Source organism: Hemiscyllium ocellatum, chromosome 32 (genome assembly GCF_020745735.1).
Source record: "Hemiscyllium ocellatum isolate sHemOce1 chromosome 32, sHemOce1.pat.X.cur, whole genome shotgun sequence".
Classification (NCBI taxonomy): domain Eukaryota; kingdom Metazoa; phylum Chordata; class Chondrichthyes; order Orectolobiformes; family Hemiscylliidae; genus Hemiscyllium; species Hemiscyllium ocellatum.
Genome location: NC_083432.1, coordinates 38,535,204 through 38,551,170, shown reverse-complemented (window position 1 = coordinate 38,551,170; position 15,967 = coordinate 38,535,204). Strand labels below are relative to the sequence as shown.

At 46.3% G+C, this 15,967-nt stretch overlaps 1 protein-coding gene across 3 annotated transcripts in view; it reads left to right on the top strand.

Moving 5' to 3' along the window:
- The first annotated feature begins 3,268 nt into the window (after positions 1 to 3,268).
- Positions 3,269 to 15,967, top strand: part of cnp (2',3'-cyclic nucleotide 3' phosphodiesterase) — a 30,803-nt gene continuing 18,104 nt past the window's right edge. Inside the window, exons 1-2 of one of the 3 annotated variants that reach the window (XM_060848640.1) lie at positions 3,284 to 3,378; positions 14,661 to 14,819. Coding sequence is in view for 1 of the 3 variants with exons in the window: in XM_060848639.1 (XP_060704622.1) it covers positions 3,355 to 3,378 (24 nt within the window). In the remaining 2 variants the exon portion in view is untranslated. Of the gene's footprint in view, positions 3,379 to 14,660; positions 14,820 to 15,701; positions 15,933 to 15,967 lie in introns of those variants that run through there. The other 2 variants (XM_060848639.1, XM_060848641.1) reach the window with 2 other exon arrangements.

The window sequence follows — 15,967 nt, the reverse complement described above, 5'->3', positions numbered from 1 at the left end:
GAAATAGATAATGCAGATGGTGGGCAGGCTTTGGAACTCAGTGCAAGGCAAGCTGCCTCTCTAATTGTCCCTACTGGGTGATACTCAAAACAACATGACTGCATTCTTAGATGCCTACTGAAAAGGGGGGTTTGGAGGAGGGAGGTTGGATTTGCACAGTATCACAAATGTATACTGGTATTTTCTTGCCTGGTGAAAACATACCTGAACTTGTACAATTTGGATCTGCATTACCATTTCTGTTGTTTGGGTACACACCCAAAATGTTGTCCGCTTAATACAGTGCTGATGAGAATTCTATTTCCCGAAGAAGACATTTGGAACTCTCTTTCTCAAAAGGCGATGGAAACTGAGTCTTTGAATATTTGAAGGCAGAGATGGATGGTTTTTTTGATAAATATGAAGTTGAAAAATTGTCAGGGGTAAGGGGTCTGTGGAATAATCAAATCAGCCATGTTTAATTGAATGGTGGGGTAAAAAATGAGGTCTGCAGATGCTGGAGATCACAGCTGCAAATGTGTTGCTGGTCAAAGCACAGCAGGCCAGGCAGCATCTCAGGAATAGAGAATTCGACGTTTCGAGCATAAGCCCTTCATCAGGAGGGCTTATGCTCGAAACGTCGAATTCTGTAATTGAATGGTGGGGCAGGCTCAAGGAGCCAAATGTCCTACTACTCATCCTAATTCTTATATTTCTATTTTTGTGTCTCTTGTGATCTCCCATTTCTGTTTCTGAGTCTTTATGGACTGACACCTTGCAGAAATTACTGCAACATTCTCTTAGGATGAGGCTCATAGTGGATGGACCTTGAAAGATGAGAGAACATTGCACTGACTGACCTCAGTGTTCCAAGTTGTTTCTTTCACCAATGCTCCCAAAAGGGTGGGACTCAGAAGGGCTGGAAACAAGGCTGAAACATTACAGGAAAAGGTCGAGTGAAGGTTGTCCACTTGCAGTCATATCTACAAGTGTGGGACCCTTTCCTTCCCTTGAGGGTTTCCACATATCCTCACACTAGGGCTCCTTTGTTCTGTGTTGTCTGAGAGTGACCAGCCCTTCGCTGTCTAGTAGACCTCACTTAGTGCGAGCTGAGTGTGGGAGGGAGTAGACTGTCTTTAGATGGGATATCTATTCCTTGTCTAAGGAAGGGTGTGTACTGACTGAGGGTAGTGGAATGTCCCTTTTAAATAAATCTTTTGTGACATTAAAAGCAAAATTGGCCAACCGAACAGCAGGTGGGGAGGGAACTGAGCCAGGAAGCTTGCAGAATGCATTATCAAATAGAACCAGCTGGGAGAAAGTGAGGACTGCAGATGCTGGACATTAGAGTCAAGAATGTGGTGCAGGAAAAGCACAGCAGGTCAGGCAGCATCCAAGAAGTAGGAGAGTCAACGTTTCGGGCAGAAGCCTTTCAACAAGAAGAGCTTATACCCAAAACATCAATTCTCCTGCTCCTTGGATGCTGCCTGACCTGCTGTGCTTTTCCTGCCCACACTCCCGATTGTCAAATTGAATCAGGTCAGACACATATGCAAGCCATTTGTCTTGATTGACTACATTGAATAAGTGTTCATGAGACAATGTTGGAAGGTTTTGGATCGAACAATAGTTCAGAGTTCCGTTCATACTGTTTTTGAGACAGTCAGCCTTCAAGGGTCAGCTTAATCTTGTAGGAAATTTACAATCTCCAACATTGCCTTTTGTAACAGCTTTTCCTGGGACAGAAACTCATTTGTATGGAGTCACTGAATAATGCTAACTACATGGCTCTATCAAACTGATGCAACTAAGTCAGCACATTGGTTACCATGCTGACTTAGTAAATGATAATAAGCCATTGTACCTGGGGAGGGGGGAAGAGGTGATGTGGAGAACTGTATTTAAAGGGGCCACTGGAATCAAAGGGACTGATGCTATAGACACAAGAGGCAGGAACCTTGGGAGTGAGCTTTAGTTTGGCCAATTGAAATTGGGCTGGTATAAACTTCTTCAGCGTCTTGTGCTTCCAAAACAGATTTTCAATCGGTGAGAGAATGTTGACATTTCAAGACTGTGAGGTAACTCCGGAAACTGGAGTGAAAGATGGGTTTCATAGAATTGTATATGTATACCTTGTGTTTCAATGATAATAAACATGTCTCGTGGTAAAAAGAAGTCTCATTATCAATAAGTACATAAATCAGACACATAGGAAAATTATGCTTACAGGGTACACTGTCCAAGGGAGGGTATTCACTGAGGGAAGGGGACAGTGAGGGTGTTTCACTCTGAGAGTGTCACTGAAGGTGGGTACTGTCTGAAAGAGGGGACAGTGAGGGAGGGTCACTCTGAAGGAGGGTCACCCTGAGGGAGAGGACAGTGAGGGAGGGTCACTCGGAGGGCAGGACACCCTGAGGGAGGGGACAATGAGGGAGGTTCACTCTGAGGGAGGGACACCCTGAGGTAGGGGTCAGTGAGGGAGGGTTCTGTCTGAGGGAGGGGACAGTGAGGGAGGGTCACGCTGAGGGAGAGGACAGTGAGGGAGGGTCACTCTGAGGGGGGACACCCTGAGGGAGGGGACAGTGAGGGAGGTTCACTCTGAGGGAGGTTCACTCTGAGGGAGGGCACAGTGAAGGATGGTCACTCTGAGGGAGGGACACCCTGAGGCAGGGGCCAATGAGGGATGGTCACTCTGAGGGAGGGTCATCCTGAGGCAGGGGCCAATGAGGGATGGTCACTCTGAGGGAGAGGACACCCTGAGGCAGGGGCCAATGAGGGATGGTCACTTTGAGGGAGAGGACAGTGAGGGTGGGTCACTCTGAGAGGGGGGACACCCTGAGGGAGGTTCACCCTGAGGGAGGGGGCAGTGAGTGAGACTCTCTCTTGGGAGGTTCACTCTGAGGGAGGGAAACCCTGAGGTAGGGGGCAGTGAGGGAGGTTCACTCTGAGAGAGGTTCACTCGATGGAGGGACACCCTGAGGGAGGGGACAGTGAGGGAGGGACACCCGGAGGGAGGGTCTCTCTGAGGGAGGGTCACCCTGAGGAAGGGGACAGTGAGAGAGAGTCTCTCTGAGGGAGGGGACAATGAGGGAGGGTCACTCTGAGAGAGGGTCACCCTGAGGGAGGGGACAGTGAAGGATGGTCACTCGGAGGGAGGGACAGTGAGGAAGGGTCACTCTGAGGGAGGGTCACCCTGAGGTAGGGAACAGTAAGGGGGAGTCTCTCTCGGTCTGTGGCTCGGGTACGCGCACGTTCCTTTCCTGTTGTCCTTGTCTCGGGGCCGCGCAGAGTTAGTTTCGGTTTCGCTTTGGAGTCTGGCTGTGCCCAGCGCCTTGTGCTGTGGGTCCGGAGCTGGGCTCGGGTCCGGAGCCGGGGATGCGGACGGGATTCGTGCGAATGGTGAGTGCGGAGCGCAATCCGCTAACGCCCAGGAAAATGCTGCGCTATCCTAGCGCCAGCACATCGGGATTGGGGTAAAACCCACAACCCCACCGCGGGGAGATCATTTACTGTCAGTGTTTTTAAACAAAACATTGTTGGTGCGGCTTATCAAACAGCTCCCCACTGAATCCAACATTGTATTGTAATGCAAAATCCCCCAAAAAACTTCACCGATAACAACTGGAAAGAGACTGCAGGTCCGGCAGTACCTGTGGAGAGAGAAACATACACGATCATCTCATGTTTAGGATCTTCCAGGTGCATTTGGATAGCGCCTTCCACAACCCCATTTTGATGTGAGCTGTTATTCTCACATGTACCGAGAGACGATGAAAAGTCAAACTATTGCTTTGAGTCAAACCGTGCCTTACCCTAACCCTAACCCTACCCTAAGTATCACGAGGGTAATAGAGCAGAATGCTCCTTCTCTTTAGCTGTAATACTATATGCAGAATATAATGTTACACCCACAGAGAAGACGGAGATAATGATCAACTCTAATATAGGAGAGCTCCGAACTTCAGTCTGAAAACAGCAGAGGCAGAAGATGTTCTTAAATTTGTTGGTTCACGTTTTTGAACTGTTGTATCTTCTGCCTGAGGGAAGAGGGTGGAAGAGTGTGTAACTGGGGTGGGAAGGGTCTTTGACCATGCTGGAGGAGAAAGTGAGGTCTGCAGATGCTGGAGATCAGAGCTGAAAATGTGTTGCTGGAAAAGCGCAGCAGGTCAGGCAGTATCTAAGGAGCAGGAGAGTCGACGTTTCGGGCATGAGCCTTTCTTCAGGAATGAGGAAAGTGTGTCCAGCAGGCTAAGATAAAAGGTAGGGAGGAGGGACTTGGGGGAGGGGCGGTTTCCCGAGGCAGCGGGAAGTGTAGGGAGTCAGTGGATGGAAGGCTGGTTTTTGTGATGGACTGGGCTGTGTTCCCACAACTCTCTGTAATTTCTTGCGGTCTCAGGTGGCACAGTTGCCATACCAAGCTGTGGTGCACTCGGATAGGACACTTTGTGTGGTGCATCTACAAAAATTGGTAAGAGCCATTGTGGACATGCCAAATTTCCTTAGCCTTCTGAGGAAGTAGAGACATCAGTGTGCTTTCTTGACTGTAGTGTCGATGTGGATGGACTAGCAAGGTAGTTGATGATACTTCACGGAACTTGAAACTCTCAGACCATCTCCACCTCAACACCATTGATACAGTCAGGGGTGTGTCCTCCACTCTGCTGTGACCAGCTCCTTCATTTTGGTGACAGAGTTGGAGAGATTGTTGTTTGTACACCAGGTCACTTGCCTCTCTATCTCTTTCCTGTACTCCATCTCATCATTGTTTGAGATCTGACTCACTGCAGTGGTGTCATCAACAAATTTATAAATGGAGTTAAAGCAGAAATTGGTCATATAGATGTGAGAGTAAAAGGAGTTTGCTAGGGGGCTTAGTACGCAGCCCTGTGAGGCACCAGTGTTGAGGATGATGGTCAAGGAGGTGTTGTTGCACACCCTCACTGATTACAGTGCATGGGTCAGGATGACAAGGATCCAGGTACAGAGTTGGGAGCAGAGACCTAGGTCTTGGAGATGAATATGGTTGGAATTATGATGTTGAAGACAGAACTAAAGTCAATAAGTCGGAGTCTGACATTGGTGACCTTGTTATCTAGATGTTCTGGGGATGAGTGCAGAACCAAGGAGATGGTGTCCTATTGTGATGGTCATGGAATACTAGTGGATCAAGGCAGTCTGGGAGGCTGGAGTTGATGTGTGCCATTACTAACCTCTCGAAGTATTTCATAATGATGGATGCAAGAGCTACTAGGTGGTCATCATTAGGGCACACAGCCTGATTTTTCTTTGGCACCAGGGTGATAGTGGTCTTCTTAAAGGTGATGAGAACTTCAAATTGGAGTAAGGAGAGGTTTGAGTTGTCTGGGAGTCTGCCCTCCAGCTGGTCAATGCAGGATCGGAGTGTATGGTTGGGGGCTCCATCTAGCCCAGTCCCTTTCCATGGGTTCACTCTCAGGGAGGATGAGGCTGTTAGGGTGTGTATCTATCACTGACCTTCTGTTTAGGATCTTCACCACAAGCAATCCTATTGTAATGTCAGCAACATGGTTACACGCAGTAAGCTGCCTCAAATAGCAATGAGTTAGTAGACAGTTATTGGGCCAGTTCCATTGCTGGGTGTGCACCATCGATCACATTGACTCTTACCAGCTGTGTTGGTGGTTGATGAGCAACAACACAATCCACACTTCCTCTTTTTCTCAAAAACCAAACTTACTGTATTCAGGCATGTTTGAAAGGTCTGAACCTTTCAGTGAGTGAATAAGTAAATAGGTGAGTGAGTGAGTGAGTAAGTAAATAGGTGGATGAGTAAGTGATGGGAATGGGTGGGTGGGTGAGTGATTGATGGGAGTGTGTGGGTGAGTGAGTTACTGAGTGATGGGAGTGGGTGAGTGAGTGAGTAAATGGGTGTGAGTGAATGATGGGAGTGGGTTGTCAGGTCCAATCCGATCGAGAAGGTGGGTGTCAGGTTAAATCCTGTTGGGAGGAGAGCGGTGGATGAGGAGTGTGTGGTTCATTGAGTTAATGTGGTCCCTCCTGGTCAGGGAGGTACTCACAATGGGGGAGGGGAGAATTGTTGGTGATAGTTGTGTTGGAGGGTTACTCTAATTGGAGGCACAGTTGGGAACTGGATGATCTTGGTAGAGGGAGGGGGTCAGGTCAGGGGTGTTGCTGTTGGATTGAAGGGGTAATTGGCTGGGGAAGTGTTTGGCTCTCAGAAATTAGGTTGAGTTAGCCAGGTCAGTCTGGAGTCAGGGAACATAATACGGTCAGGGGATAGTCAGCGTGGGGGCAAGTCAGGTTAGCATGGGGGAAGTAGTTGGGGGGACTCTGGGGATGGAGTAGTTGGCTTGAGGAATTGGTGTGTCAGGCCATGGTATGGCGGAATAGTTGGGTGTCAGTCAGGGTGGGGGAGGAGTATTGGGGAAGTCGGGGTGGGGGGACAATACTTGAAGGGAGTCAGAGTTGAAGGGGCGGAGTTGGGGGAAGAGTTGAGGGAGCCTTAGTGTGGGGGAGGAGTTGGGGCAGTCAGATTCAGGGGTTAGGATGGGGTTTGGGCAGATGTAGTTGGATTAGACTATGTAATTGGAGGGGTTGGGTGGGGTGGTGAGAGTTGGTGTGATTGACACCATTAACCTGTGTGTTATACCTGAGATGAAACTGATGAACAATTTTCTGATAAGTAGATGGGGTGGCACAGTGGTTAGCACTGCTGCCTCACAGCGCCAGAGACCCAGGTTCAATTCCTGCTTCAGTCTGTGTGGCGTTTGCATATTTTCCCTGTGTCTGCGTGGGTTTCCTCCGGGTGCTCCGGTTTCCTCCCACATTCCAAAGATGTGCTGGTTAGGTGCTAAATTGCCCGTAGTGTTAGGTGAAGGAGTAAATGTAGGGAAATGGATTTGGGTGGGTTGCTCATCGGAGGGTCGGTGTGGACTTGTTGGGCCGAAGGGCCTGTTTCCACACTGTAAATAATCTAATCTAAATAGCACCAAGTCTCTGACACTGAAATCAGTTTAAGAGACATTTGCACAGTGTCTCAGACAGCCGAACCCTCCTGGAAATACGCAACAGCTGTTGGCACCTGAAATGCAACAGCAATTTGAGTTCAGTCCATCGCCGTTCCCCATACCACAAGATCTGGCCTGATCTGTCGGATTCATTGATAGATTTGGGGTGATGGTATGGAGTGAGGAGCTCCCCCCAATGGATTAATGCCAATGAGTGTTTAATGTGGAACTGAGGGAGCAGGGAGACTTTAGTTGACATCAATAAGCATTTTAATGCTGCCGCTGTGAACCTCCTATAATAAGTTTGTTACCAGCTGGAATGAGAAAGGACTTAGAATCATAACGTCATACAGCACAGAAACAGACTCTTCGGTCCATCCAGTCCATGCCGACCATAATCCCAAATTAAAATAGTCCCATCTGTCTGCCCTTGGCTGCTGTCTTTCCAAACCTTCCCTGTTCATGTACTTATACAATTGTCTGTTAAATGTTGTAACTGTACCTGTATCTATCATTTCCTCTGGTAGTTCATTTCTCACACAAACTAGTCTCTGTGTAAAGGCGTTGCCCTCATGTCCTTTTTAAATCTTTCTCCTCTCAGCTTAAAAATATGCCCCCCAGTTTTGAACTCTTCCACCCTAGGGAAAAGACCCTTAGCTATTCACTTTATTGATGGCACTCATGATTTTAGAAACCAAAGTTTGTGCGAAGATTTGTAGCTCGGGTGCTTGTTGTAGTGGTTCTGTTCGCCGAGCTGGAAGTTTTTGTTGCAAACGTTTCGTCCCCTGGCTAGGAGACATCATCAGTGCTGTGGAGCCTCCTGCGAAGCGCTTCTTTGATGTTTCTTCCGGCATTTATAGTGGTCTGTCCTTGCCGCTTCCGGGTGTCAGTTTCAGCTGTCCGCTGTAGTGATTGGTATATTGGGTCCAGGTCGATGTGTCTGTTGATGGAATTTGTGGATGAATGCCATGCCTCTAGGAATTCCCTGGCTGTTCTCTGTCTGGCTTGCCCTATGATAGTAGTGTTTTCCCAGTCGAATTCATGTTGCTTGTTGTCTGAGTGTGTGGCTACTAGGGATAGCTGGTCGTGTCGTTTCGTGGCTAGTTGGTGTTCATGTATGCGGATTGTTAGCTGTCTTCCTGTTTGTCCTATATAGTGTTTTGTGCAGTCCATGCATGGTATTTTATAAACTACATTAGTTTTGCTCATGTTGGGTATTGGCTCCTTTGTTCTAGCCAGACAACAACTTACTAGAACAAAGGAGCCAATACCCAACATGAGCAAAACTAATGTAGTTTATAAAATACCATGCAAGAACTGCACAAAACACTATATAGGACAAACAGGAAGACAGCTAACAATCCGCATACATGAACACCAACTAGCCACGAAACGACACGACCAGCTATCCCTAGTAGCCACACACTCAGACAACAAGCAACATGAATTCGACTGGGAAAACACTACTATCATAGGGCAAGCCAGACAGAGAACAGCCAGGGAATTCCTAGAGGCATGGCATTCATCCACAAATTCCATCAACAGACACATCGACCTGGACCCAATATACCAATCACTACAGTGGACAGCTGAAACTGACACCCGGAAGCGGCAAGGACAGACCACTATAAATACCGGAAGAAACATCAAAGAAGCGCTTCGCAGGAGGCTCCACAGCACTGATGATGTCTCCTAGCCAGGGGACGAAACGTTTGCAACAAAAACTTCCAGCTCGGCGAACAGAACCACTACATTTTAGAAACCTCAATAAAGTCAACCTCCTACACTCCAGTGAAAAAAAGTCCCAGTCTATTTTTAGATCTCAAACCCTTTGTTTTTCCAAGTTGAGGGTATAAACCTGAATAATGAAACAATAGGCCTTAATCTGACCTAGCGTGGGTTCTTCAACTGAGACTCTGTACCCAGCTAGGGGGTCCGTGAGAAAGCTAAAAGCAGATCACTAAAACATATTGTCAGAAATTTGTCAAAACATTCATCCGAATGAACTTCTGAGCAAATGCCTCTTTTGGATTAGATTCCCTCCAGTGTGGAAACAGGCCCTTCGGCCCCTCAAGTCCACACTGACTCTCCAAAGAGCAATCCACCCAGACCCATTCCTCTACATTTACCCCGAACTAATGCACCTAACACTGTGGGCAATTTAGCACGGCCAATGTCACTTAACCTGCACATCTTTGTGACAGTGGGAGGAAACTGGAGCAAACCCACACAGACACGGGGAGAATGTGTAAACTCCATACAGACAGTTGCCCGAGGTGGGAATTGAACCCGGGTCCCTGGCACTGTGAGGCAACAGTACTAACCACTGAGCCGCCGTGCCGATTTTAGATTTTATTGTCAAGTCCTCAAGTACAGGAGTACAGTGAAAGGTGTATAACGTCGTCACACATGGCACCACCTTAGGTACAAAGGTACCTGGATACAAAAATAAAGATACAAAACCGTAAAAGAGACAGAATTAAAGAAGTTAAGTATTATCTTCATAGAATAAGTAGAAAAATAAAGAAATAAGGTAATAGTTAACATAAACACCGTTTGCTAAACTCTGTAAACCTGGCCTTCCAGTATTGAGGTGCTCCTTTGGAGGTCATAGGTCAGAGTTGCTGTCAAGTAGAGGAGATTTCCCATTGAGGGGATTTTGTAGAAGGTGGATTAGCCAGAAAACCTGATTAATCGGGGACAGCGGATTGAAGGAACAGTGTTTAACCAGGGATCCCGGGGGATAACAGAAAAAGACCCTGAGCAAAAATGGAGAGTAAACTCGAAACAATTCAACAGAATTTAAATTTTGTTGACAAGAAGCTTTCAGAATTGAAGAAGGAGATGGAGCTAAGGAACAGGCTGCTATTAATGGAGGTGAGAGATTGTGTGTAATTCAAGGGAATTAAGGATGGACAGTAAATGCTGTCCTTGACAACGAAGGTTACATTGGCAAATGAATTTTTTAAAATATTGTGAATCAGTCCAGTGGAATTTTACAATTGCAAACTAACTGTGAAATGTCTGGAAAAAGAATATAGCATTTACTGAATAATTCACAGCTGGTTTAAAGCAGTGGTTTTGCCTGTTTCTGGTGCTTGCTGATTATCATTGAATTAACAAACATCACCAAATGCCAACAACTGCAACAACAACTTGCTTTCAAATAGCAGCTCTGAACTTAGTTAAAAAAAATCCCAAAGGCACTTTTCAGAAGCATTATCAAACAAAACATTTCATACTGTGTCACATGGGGAAATATTTGAAGGAGTAACCAGATCTTAGGCACAGTCTGAGGGCTAAAGGGATCAAAGGGTGTGGGGAGAGAGCAGGAACAGGGCACTGAGTTGGATGGTCAGCTATGATCATATCAAATTGCAGAACAAGCTTGAAGGGCTGAATGGCCAACTGCTTCTCCTATTCTCTATGTTTCTATCATTAGTCTGTGGAATTCTCTTGCCCAGAGCACAGTGGAGTCAGGGTCAATGAATAGTTTTAAGGCTGAGTTAGGTAGATTCTTGATAGACAAGGGAATCAAAGGGTATTAGGGGTAGGTGGGTGAGTACAGGTGGGAGCAGATTTGAGGGGCAGAATGGCCTGTTTTGGCTCCTAATTCATCCATATGTTCTTATTTGTTGCAGAGATAGGTATTAAAGGAGTTGAGAAAGGTAGAGAAGTGGGGAGATACTTGGATCTGACAGACAAAGGCGGTGACATCAAAGGTAGAGTGTTTAAAAACTCAGAACGCATGAGAGGCCAGAATTGGAGGAGGGTAGAAATCTCGGAGGATTATAGGAGCTGGAGGAGGTTCTTGATACAGGAAGGAGGTGTGGTGACAGAGTAATTCGGAAAGATAGACCAGCAACAACGTTCGCATCAAGTGAGTAAAATGTTCATAAGTATAAATCTGTTTAATTGTGCAACTAATTTTTACGCCAGAGAAACTTTATTTGTACCACAGGGAATTCATGAAAGTTTTGTAAAACCAAAGGTGGCGTCTTGGAACTAAAGCATTTGAGAAGCTCTGTACAAATCGCAAGGGGCTCACAAGGTTGAAGCTTAACCCAGTATTAATTTTGAGGTTTTACTGTTACAACTGTACTTTGTCCAGCTGCTGAAGATGTACCATTGCGTCGGGTAGACTTGTTGTCTTGTAGCAGCTGCCAATGGACGTAAGGTACTCTGTAAGTTATGATTCACAGCCTGCCTCTACCCTTGAGTAATCCTGCAAACTGTCTGTCGCGCACGGTTTGCCAACAGACCTGCAGCAATGGAAAGTTACACTGTGGTTAGATACTTTCTCCAGCACACATTCCAGATAAAGACCTGGTGCTCTTAAAGATGGCTTTGAAGGTATCCATTTCTACATTGCATGGTTTACTGAGAATAATAGGCATCATAATGAATACTGCCCTGACCCCTTTGTGAAGAACAGCTGGGGAGATATAGAACATTGAATGTTACAGTGCAGTACAGGCCCTTCGACCCTCGATGTTGCACCGACCTGTGAAACCAATCTGAAGCCGACCTAACCTACACTATTCCATTTTCATCCATATGTTTATCCAATGACCATTTAAATGCTCTTAAAGTTGGCTAGTCTACTAATGTTGCAGGCAGGACATTCCATGTCCTTACTACTCTCTCTGAGTAAAGAAACTACTTCTGACATCTGTCCTTTATCTATCACCCCTCAATTTAAAGCTATGTTCCCTTGTGCTAGCCATCTCTCAAGTCCAAGGCCGTTATTTGTCCCTCAATCAGCATTATAAAAGCAGGTTATCTGACCGATATTACATTGCTGGTATAGTAGCTTGCTGTAAATTCATTGGCTGCTATGTTTCTTATATTACTACCCTCCAACATTGTGGCTGAGCTGGTGGAATTCTTCCCTCTGAGTCACAGGGTCCTGCTTCCAAGTTCCAAAAAGGGGGAATGCCGTTACCATGAAGTCACCCACTCTCCCATTATGGGGGGAGAGAGAGAGAGAGAGAGACGATTGGTGGTGAGTTTAACCTAAAGGTCACCACGCCTCAGTTGACGGGGGTGATTGAGAAGGACGGACCTTTCATGGTAACCTCGTAGGATGTCAAACTCACCTTGTTGATACAACTCTGCATCACAAGGCCAAGTGACTGAGCTAACCAATCCCCTACTGAGGGAGTTCTACCCAACAGACACTGACGATAAATTACGTTCCTGGTCCTCTGTTTGGGTCGATGAGCGAGATCTCAGGGCTCTGTTTGAAGGTGGAGCAGCAGTGTTCTTCCTGGAGGCCTGACAATGCTTATCCCTCAGCGAATGGTACCATATCAGATTTACTTGAACTGAACCCTCCTGATCTTCTGTGGGTCAAGGGACAGTAAGAGTCCCTAGTCCATCGTAGGTATCCCACTTCTCAAGGTTTCCCCCATAAAGGAATTTGACGGATCTGCTTTGGCTGGCCCTGGCTTCTTTTCGCTTTTGATGATGCCCATTTAACTGGCACTGTGTTGGATATACATCAAGGGAGAGCATTCATCTCCTGCCTGTCTCAGGTTGTCCCCCTATCACAGTGTCCTCTGAGAGCTCTGTGTTGCCTTCCTTCATTGGTGACGTTGTCCCTCTAAGTGGTACCCAGGATCTCTTGTTGGCAATGCTGATGGAAGACATTGAACTAAAATGGCCAGGACAGATCATGGGGTCATTATCACGTTAATGTTGTGGGGGCTGATTGTGCGTAAGCGGGCTGCCACATTTCCTACACCAGAGCAGTGACTATACTTTGAAATGTTCTGTAAGGCTGCTCTGAAGAAGCTTGAGGTTGTGAAACCAAGGAACTGCACAACCTTCTTTTTCAAACTTGCGTTAAAGTTCAGGCGTTGACTGTAACTTGAATTAAGAGACCCATGTAAGTTTTAGTCTTTATTCTGTGTATTGAATGTATGGAAATGAGAAATCTGTTTAAAAGTGTTAAGAGGAAGGCTGCAAGCTTGGAAGGTTTTATCTGATAATGATACTGGATTTAGAAAGTGGTGCCAAGTGGAAAACCCCTACTAGATCTTGACCATCTGTTGGCTGGTCTTAATTTAACAGCAAAGCGTTTTTAGAGCAGATTCTTTCTTTATTGGAGTGAAGTAAATCAGGAACCAATGACCTTGTTCGAACTTACAGGTTATAATTACCAGAATGGTCAGGCCAGAGAATAAAGACACTTGTACCTCCCTGTCGAAATATGCTCTGAAAAAAATGAGGGTGGCACTGTGGCTCAGTGATTAGCACTACTGCCTCACAGTGCCATGGATCCAGGTTCGATTCCAGCCTTGGGAGGTTGTCTATGTGGAGTTTGCACATTTCCCCGAGTTTGCGTGGGTTTACTCCGGGTGTTCTGATTTCCTCCCACAATTCGAAGATGTGCAGGTTAGGTGAATTGGCCAAGCTAAATTGCCCGTAGTGTTCAGGGATGTGTAGTTGAGGTGCATTAGTCAGGGGTAAATGTAAAGTAATAGGTTAGGGAAATGGTTCTGGGTGGGAAGCTCTTCGGAGGGTCAGTGTGGACTTGTTGGGCTGAAGTGCCTGTTTCCACACAGTAGGGAATCTATATCTGCCAGGCGTCCAGAGGTGAGTGTCTATTATAAATAGTTCATAGTCAGTAAAACGCATTCCTAGTCCTTTGGTTGCTGTATCAGGAAACCCTCTGGTATTTAATGTCCTCATGGCCTCCAACCCTATCCCAAAGCACATCCTTTGTGCTTTCTTCCCCCTCCCCCACTTCCACCGGCTTAAAAACTCTTCCATCCCGATTTCACTTCCGTTCCTGATGAAAGCTCCATCGACCTGAAACTTTCAGTCTCTTTCTCTCTCCTCAGATCTGCTTCAGCCATTTGCTGTTCTTATTTCAGATTTCCAGTGTCTGCGGTACTTTTGTGTTATATTTACAAGGATGTTGCCAAATGATTTGTTTTGCATTTTTGTTCTTAAGAATAAAGAAACAGCAGGTAGTCCCAGTGACACTTGTGTTCTGCATAACCTTTGACCTGTAATTGCTTCAAGCCAGAATCTGGGGACTTAGAAACTAGGGCCAGACTCCACCCTCTCCTCCCTGACCTATCACCTTCATCCCCTCCCTCACTCGCCCATTGTACTCCATGCTACTTTCTCCCCACCCCACCCTCCTCTAGCTTATCTCTCCATGCTTCAGGCTCTCTGCCTTTATTCCTGATGAAGGGCTTTTGCCCGAAACGTCGATTTCGCTGCTCCTTGGATGCTGCCTGAACTGCTGTGCTCTTCCAGCACCACTAATTCAGAAGCAGGAATAGACCATGCAGCCCTTTGAGTCTGTTCTCCAATCAGTGGGTCATCATGGATGATCCTCTATCCAATGCCATATTCCCACTTTCTCCCCATACCCCTTTAAAATCTCAACAATCATCTCTCTCCTTTTTAAAAATATATTCAGTAACTTGGCCTCTGCAGCCTTCTGTGGTCGAGAATTCCACAGGTTCCCATCCTCGAGTGAAGGCATTTTCCTCATCTCAGTCCGAAATGGTCTCCCCTGTATCTTGAGACCGTGCCCCTGGTTCTGGACTTCCCCAACTGGGGAACCATCCTTCCTGTGTTCCAGTCTGTCTTAGCCCTGTCAGAATTCTATATGTTTCAATCAGATCCTCTCTCTCTTGTTCTTCTAAACTCTAGTGAACAGATGGCACAACAGTCAAAGTGATCCATCTTCAAAAAAACAGCCCAGCCATTCCCTCTCTCAAGGCTTGGGTTGCTGTGTATAAAAGAAATGAAAACGGAAAGTGCTGGAGAAATTCAGCCACTGTGGAGAAAACATGAGAATGAAAGTTTCAGGTCAGAAATATCACTTGCTCAGAATTTTTGCTATTGTTTGCTGACTGAATTAAATTGAATTGAATTTATTGTCACGTGTACCAAGACACAGTGAAAAGCTTTGTCTAGCAAGTAATACAGGCAGATCACAGAGTTAAGTAGCACAGTAAACAGCAGCGAAAGCAATAACACAGGTACAGGTGAATGTTCAGAGTTTGTGAGTCCATTCAGTAATCTAACAACAGTAGAGTAGAAACTGTTTCGAAACCGGCTGGTGCACGTGTTCAGGCTTCTGTACCTCCTCCTCAATGGTAGAGATTGTAGAAAAACATTGCCAGGGTGGGATGGATCTTTGAGAATGCTGGCGGCCTTTCCTGACAGTGGGCCTGGTAGGTGGATTCTTTAGACGGGAGGTTGGCCTTTGTGATTGTCCGGGCCGAGTTCACCACTCTCATGGTTTCCACCAGCCAGTGCTCCATTTCATTGGCTGGAGACATGTCATTATGAACAACTCCACCCAATCACAAATCTCTCTTCAAACTTGTAGAGTTCTAGCACTGAGCAAGTTTATGAATTGCTGAAGAAGAGTCCGATTGGACATTAACTCTTTGTCTACAGAAGCTGCCAGATCTGCTGAGTTTCTCCATCGCCCTCTGTGTTTGTTTCAGATTTCCAGCACCTGCAGTATTTTGCTTTGCTTTCTCCTGTTTACGATCCTGCCTGTTAAATCAGTGGCTGTTTTCTTATGAACGTTGTTCTGTAACCGGACATCCCTTGGTGTATTTGCATATACCGGAGCTCTACCTCCTCAGAAAGGTGCAGCTGTTAAAGCTGGCAGTGTGTTTAACCTTGAACCGTTAACCACACACAGGAAGTCTCTGTGTTCAGCCTTCACACAAACAGCTTGTGACACCTGCTTCTGTATTGCTGTGTGCACTCAGTTATTCCAGAGCAGTTGGCGATTTGTGAGAAAACTCCCTACACCTCTCTTGCCTCTCCGGCTCACTTTCCTGCTTTGACACCTTCCCTAAAACCTTCCTCTTTGGCTGAGCTTTCGCTAGTCTGACCTCGTACCTTCTCATGCTCTGTTTTATTGTACTCCACTGAGGCATCCTGAGACACTGAAGGCTCTGAGTAAGTTTCTATTTTATTTTCTTGTATTCACTCGT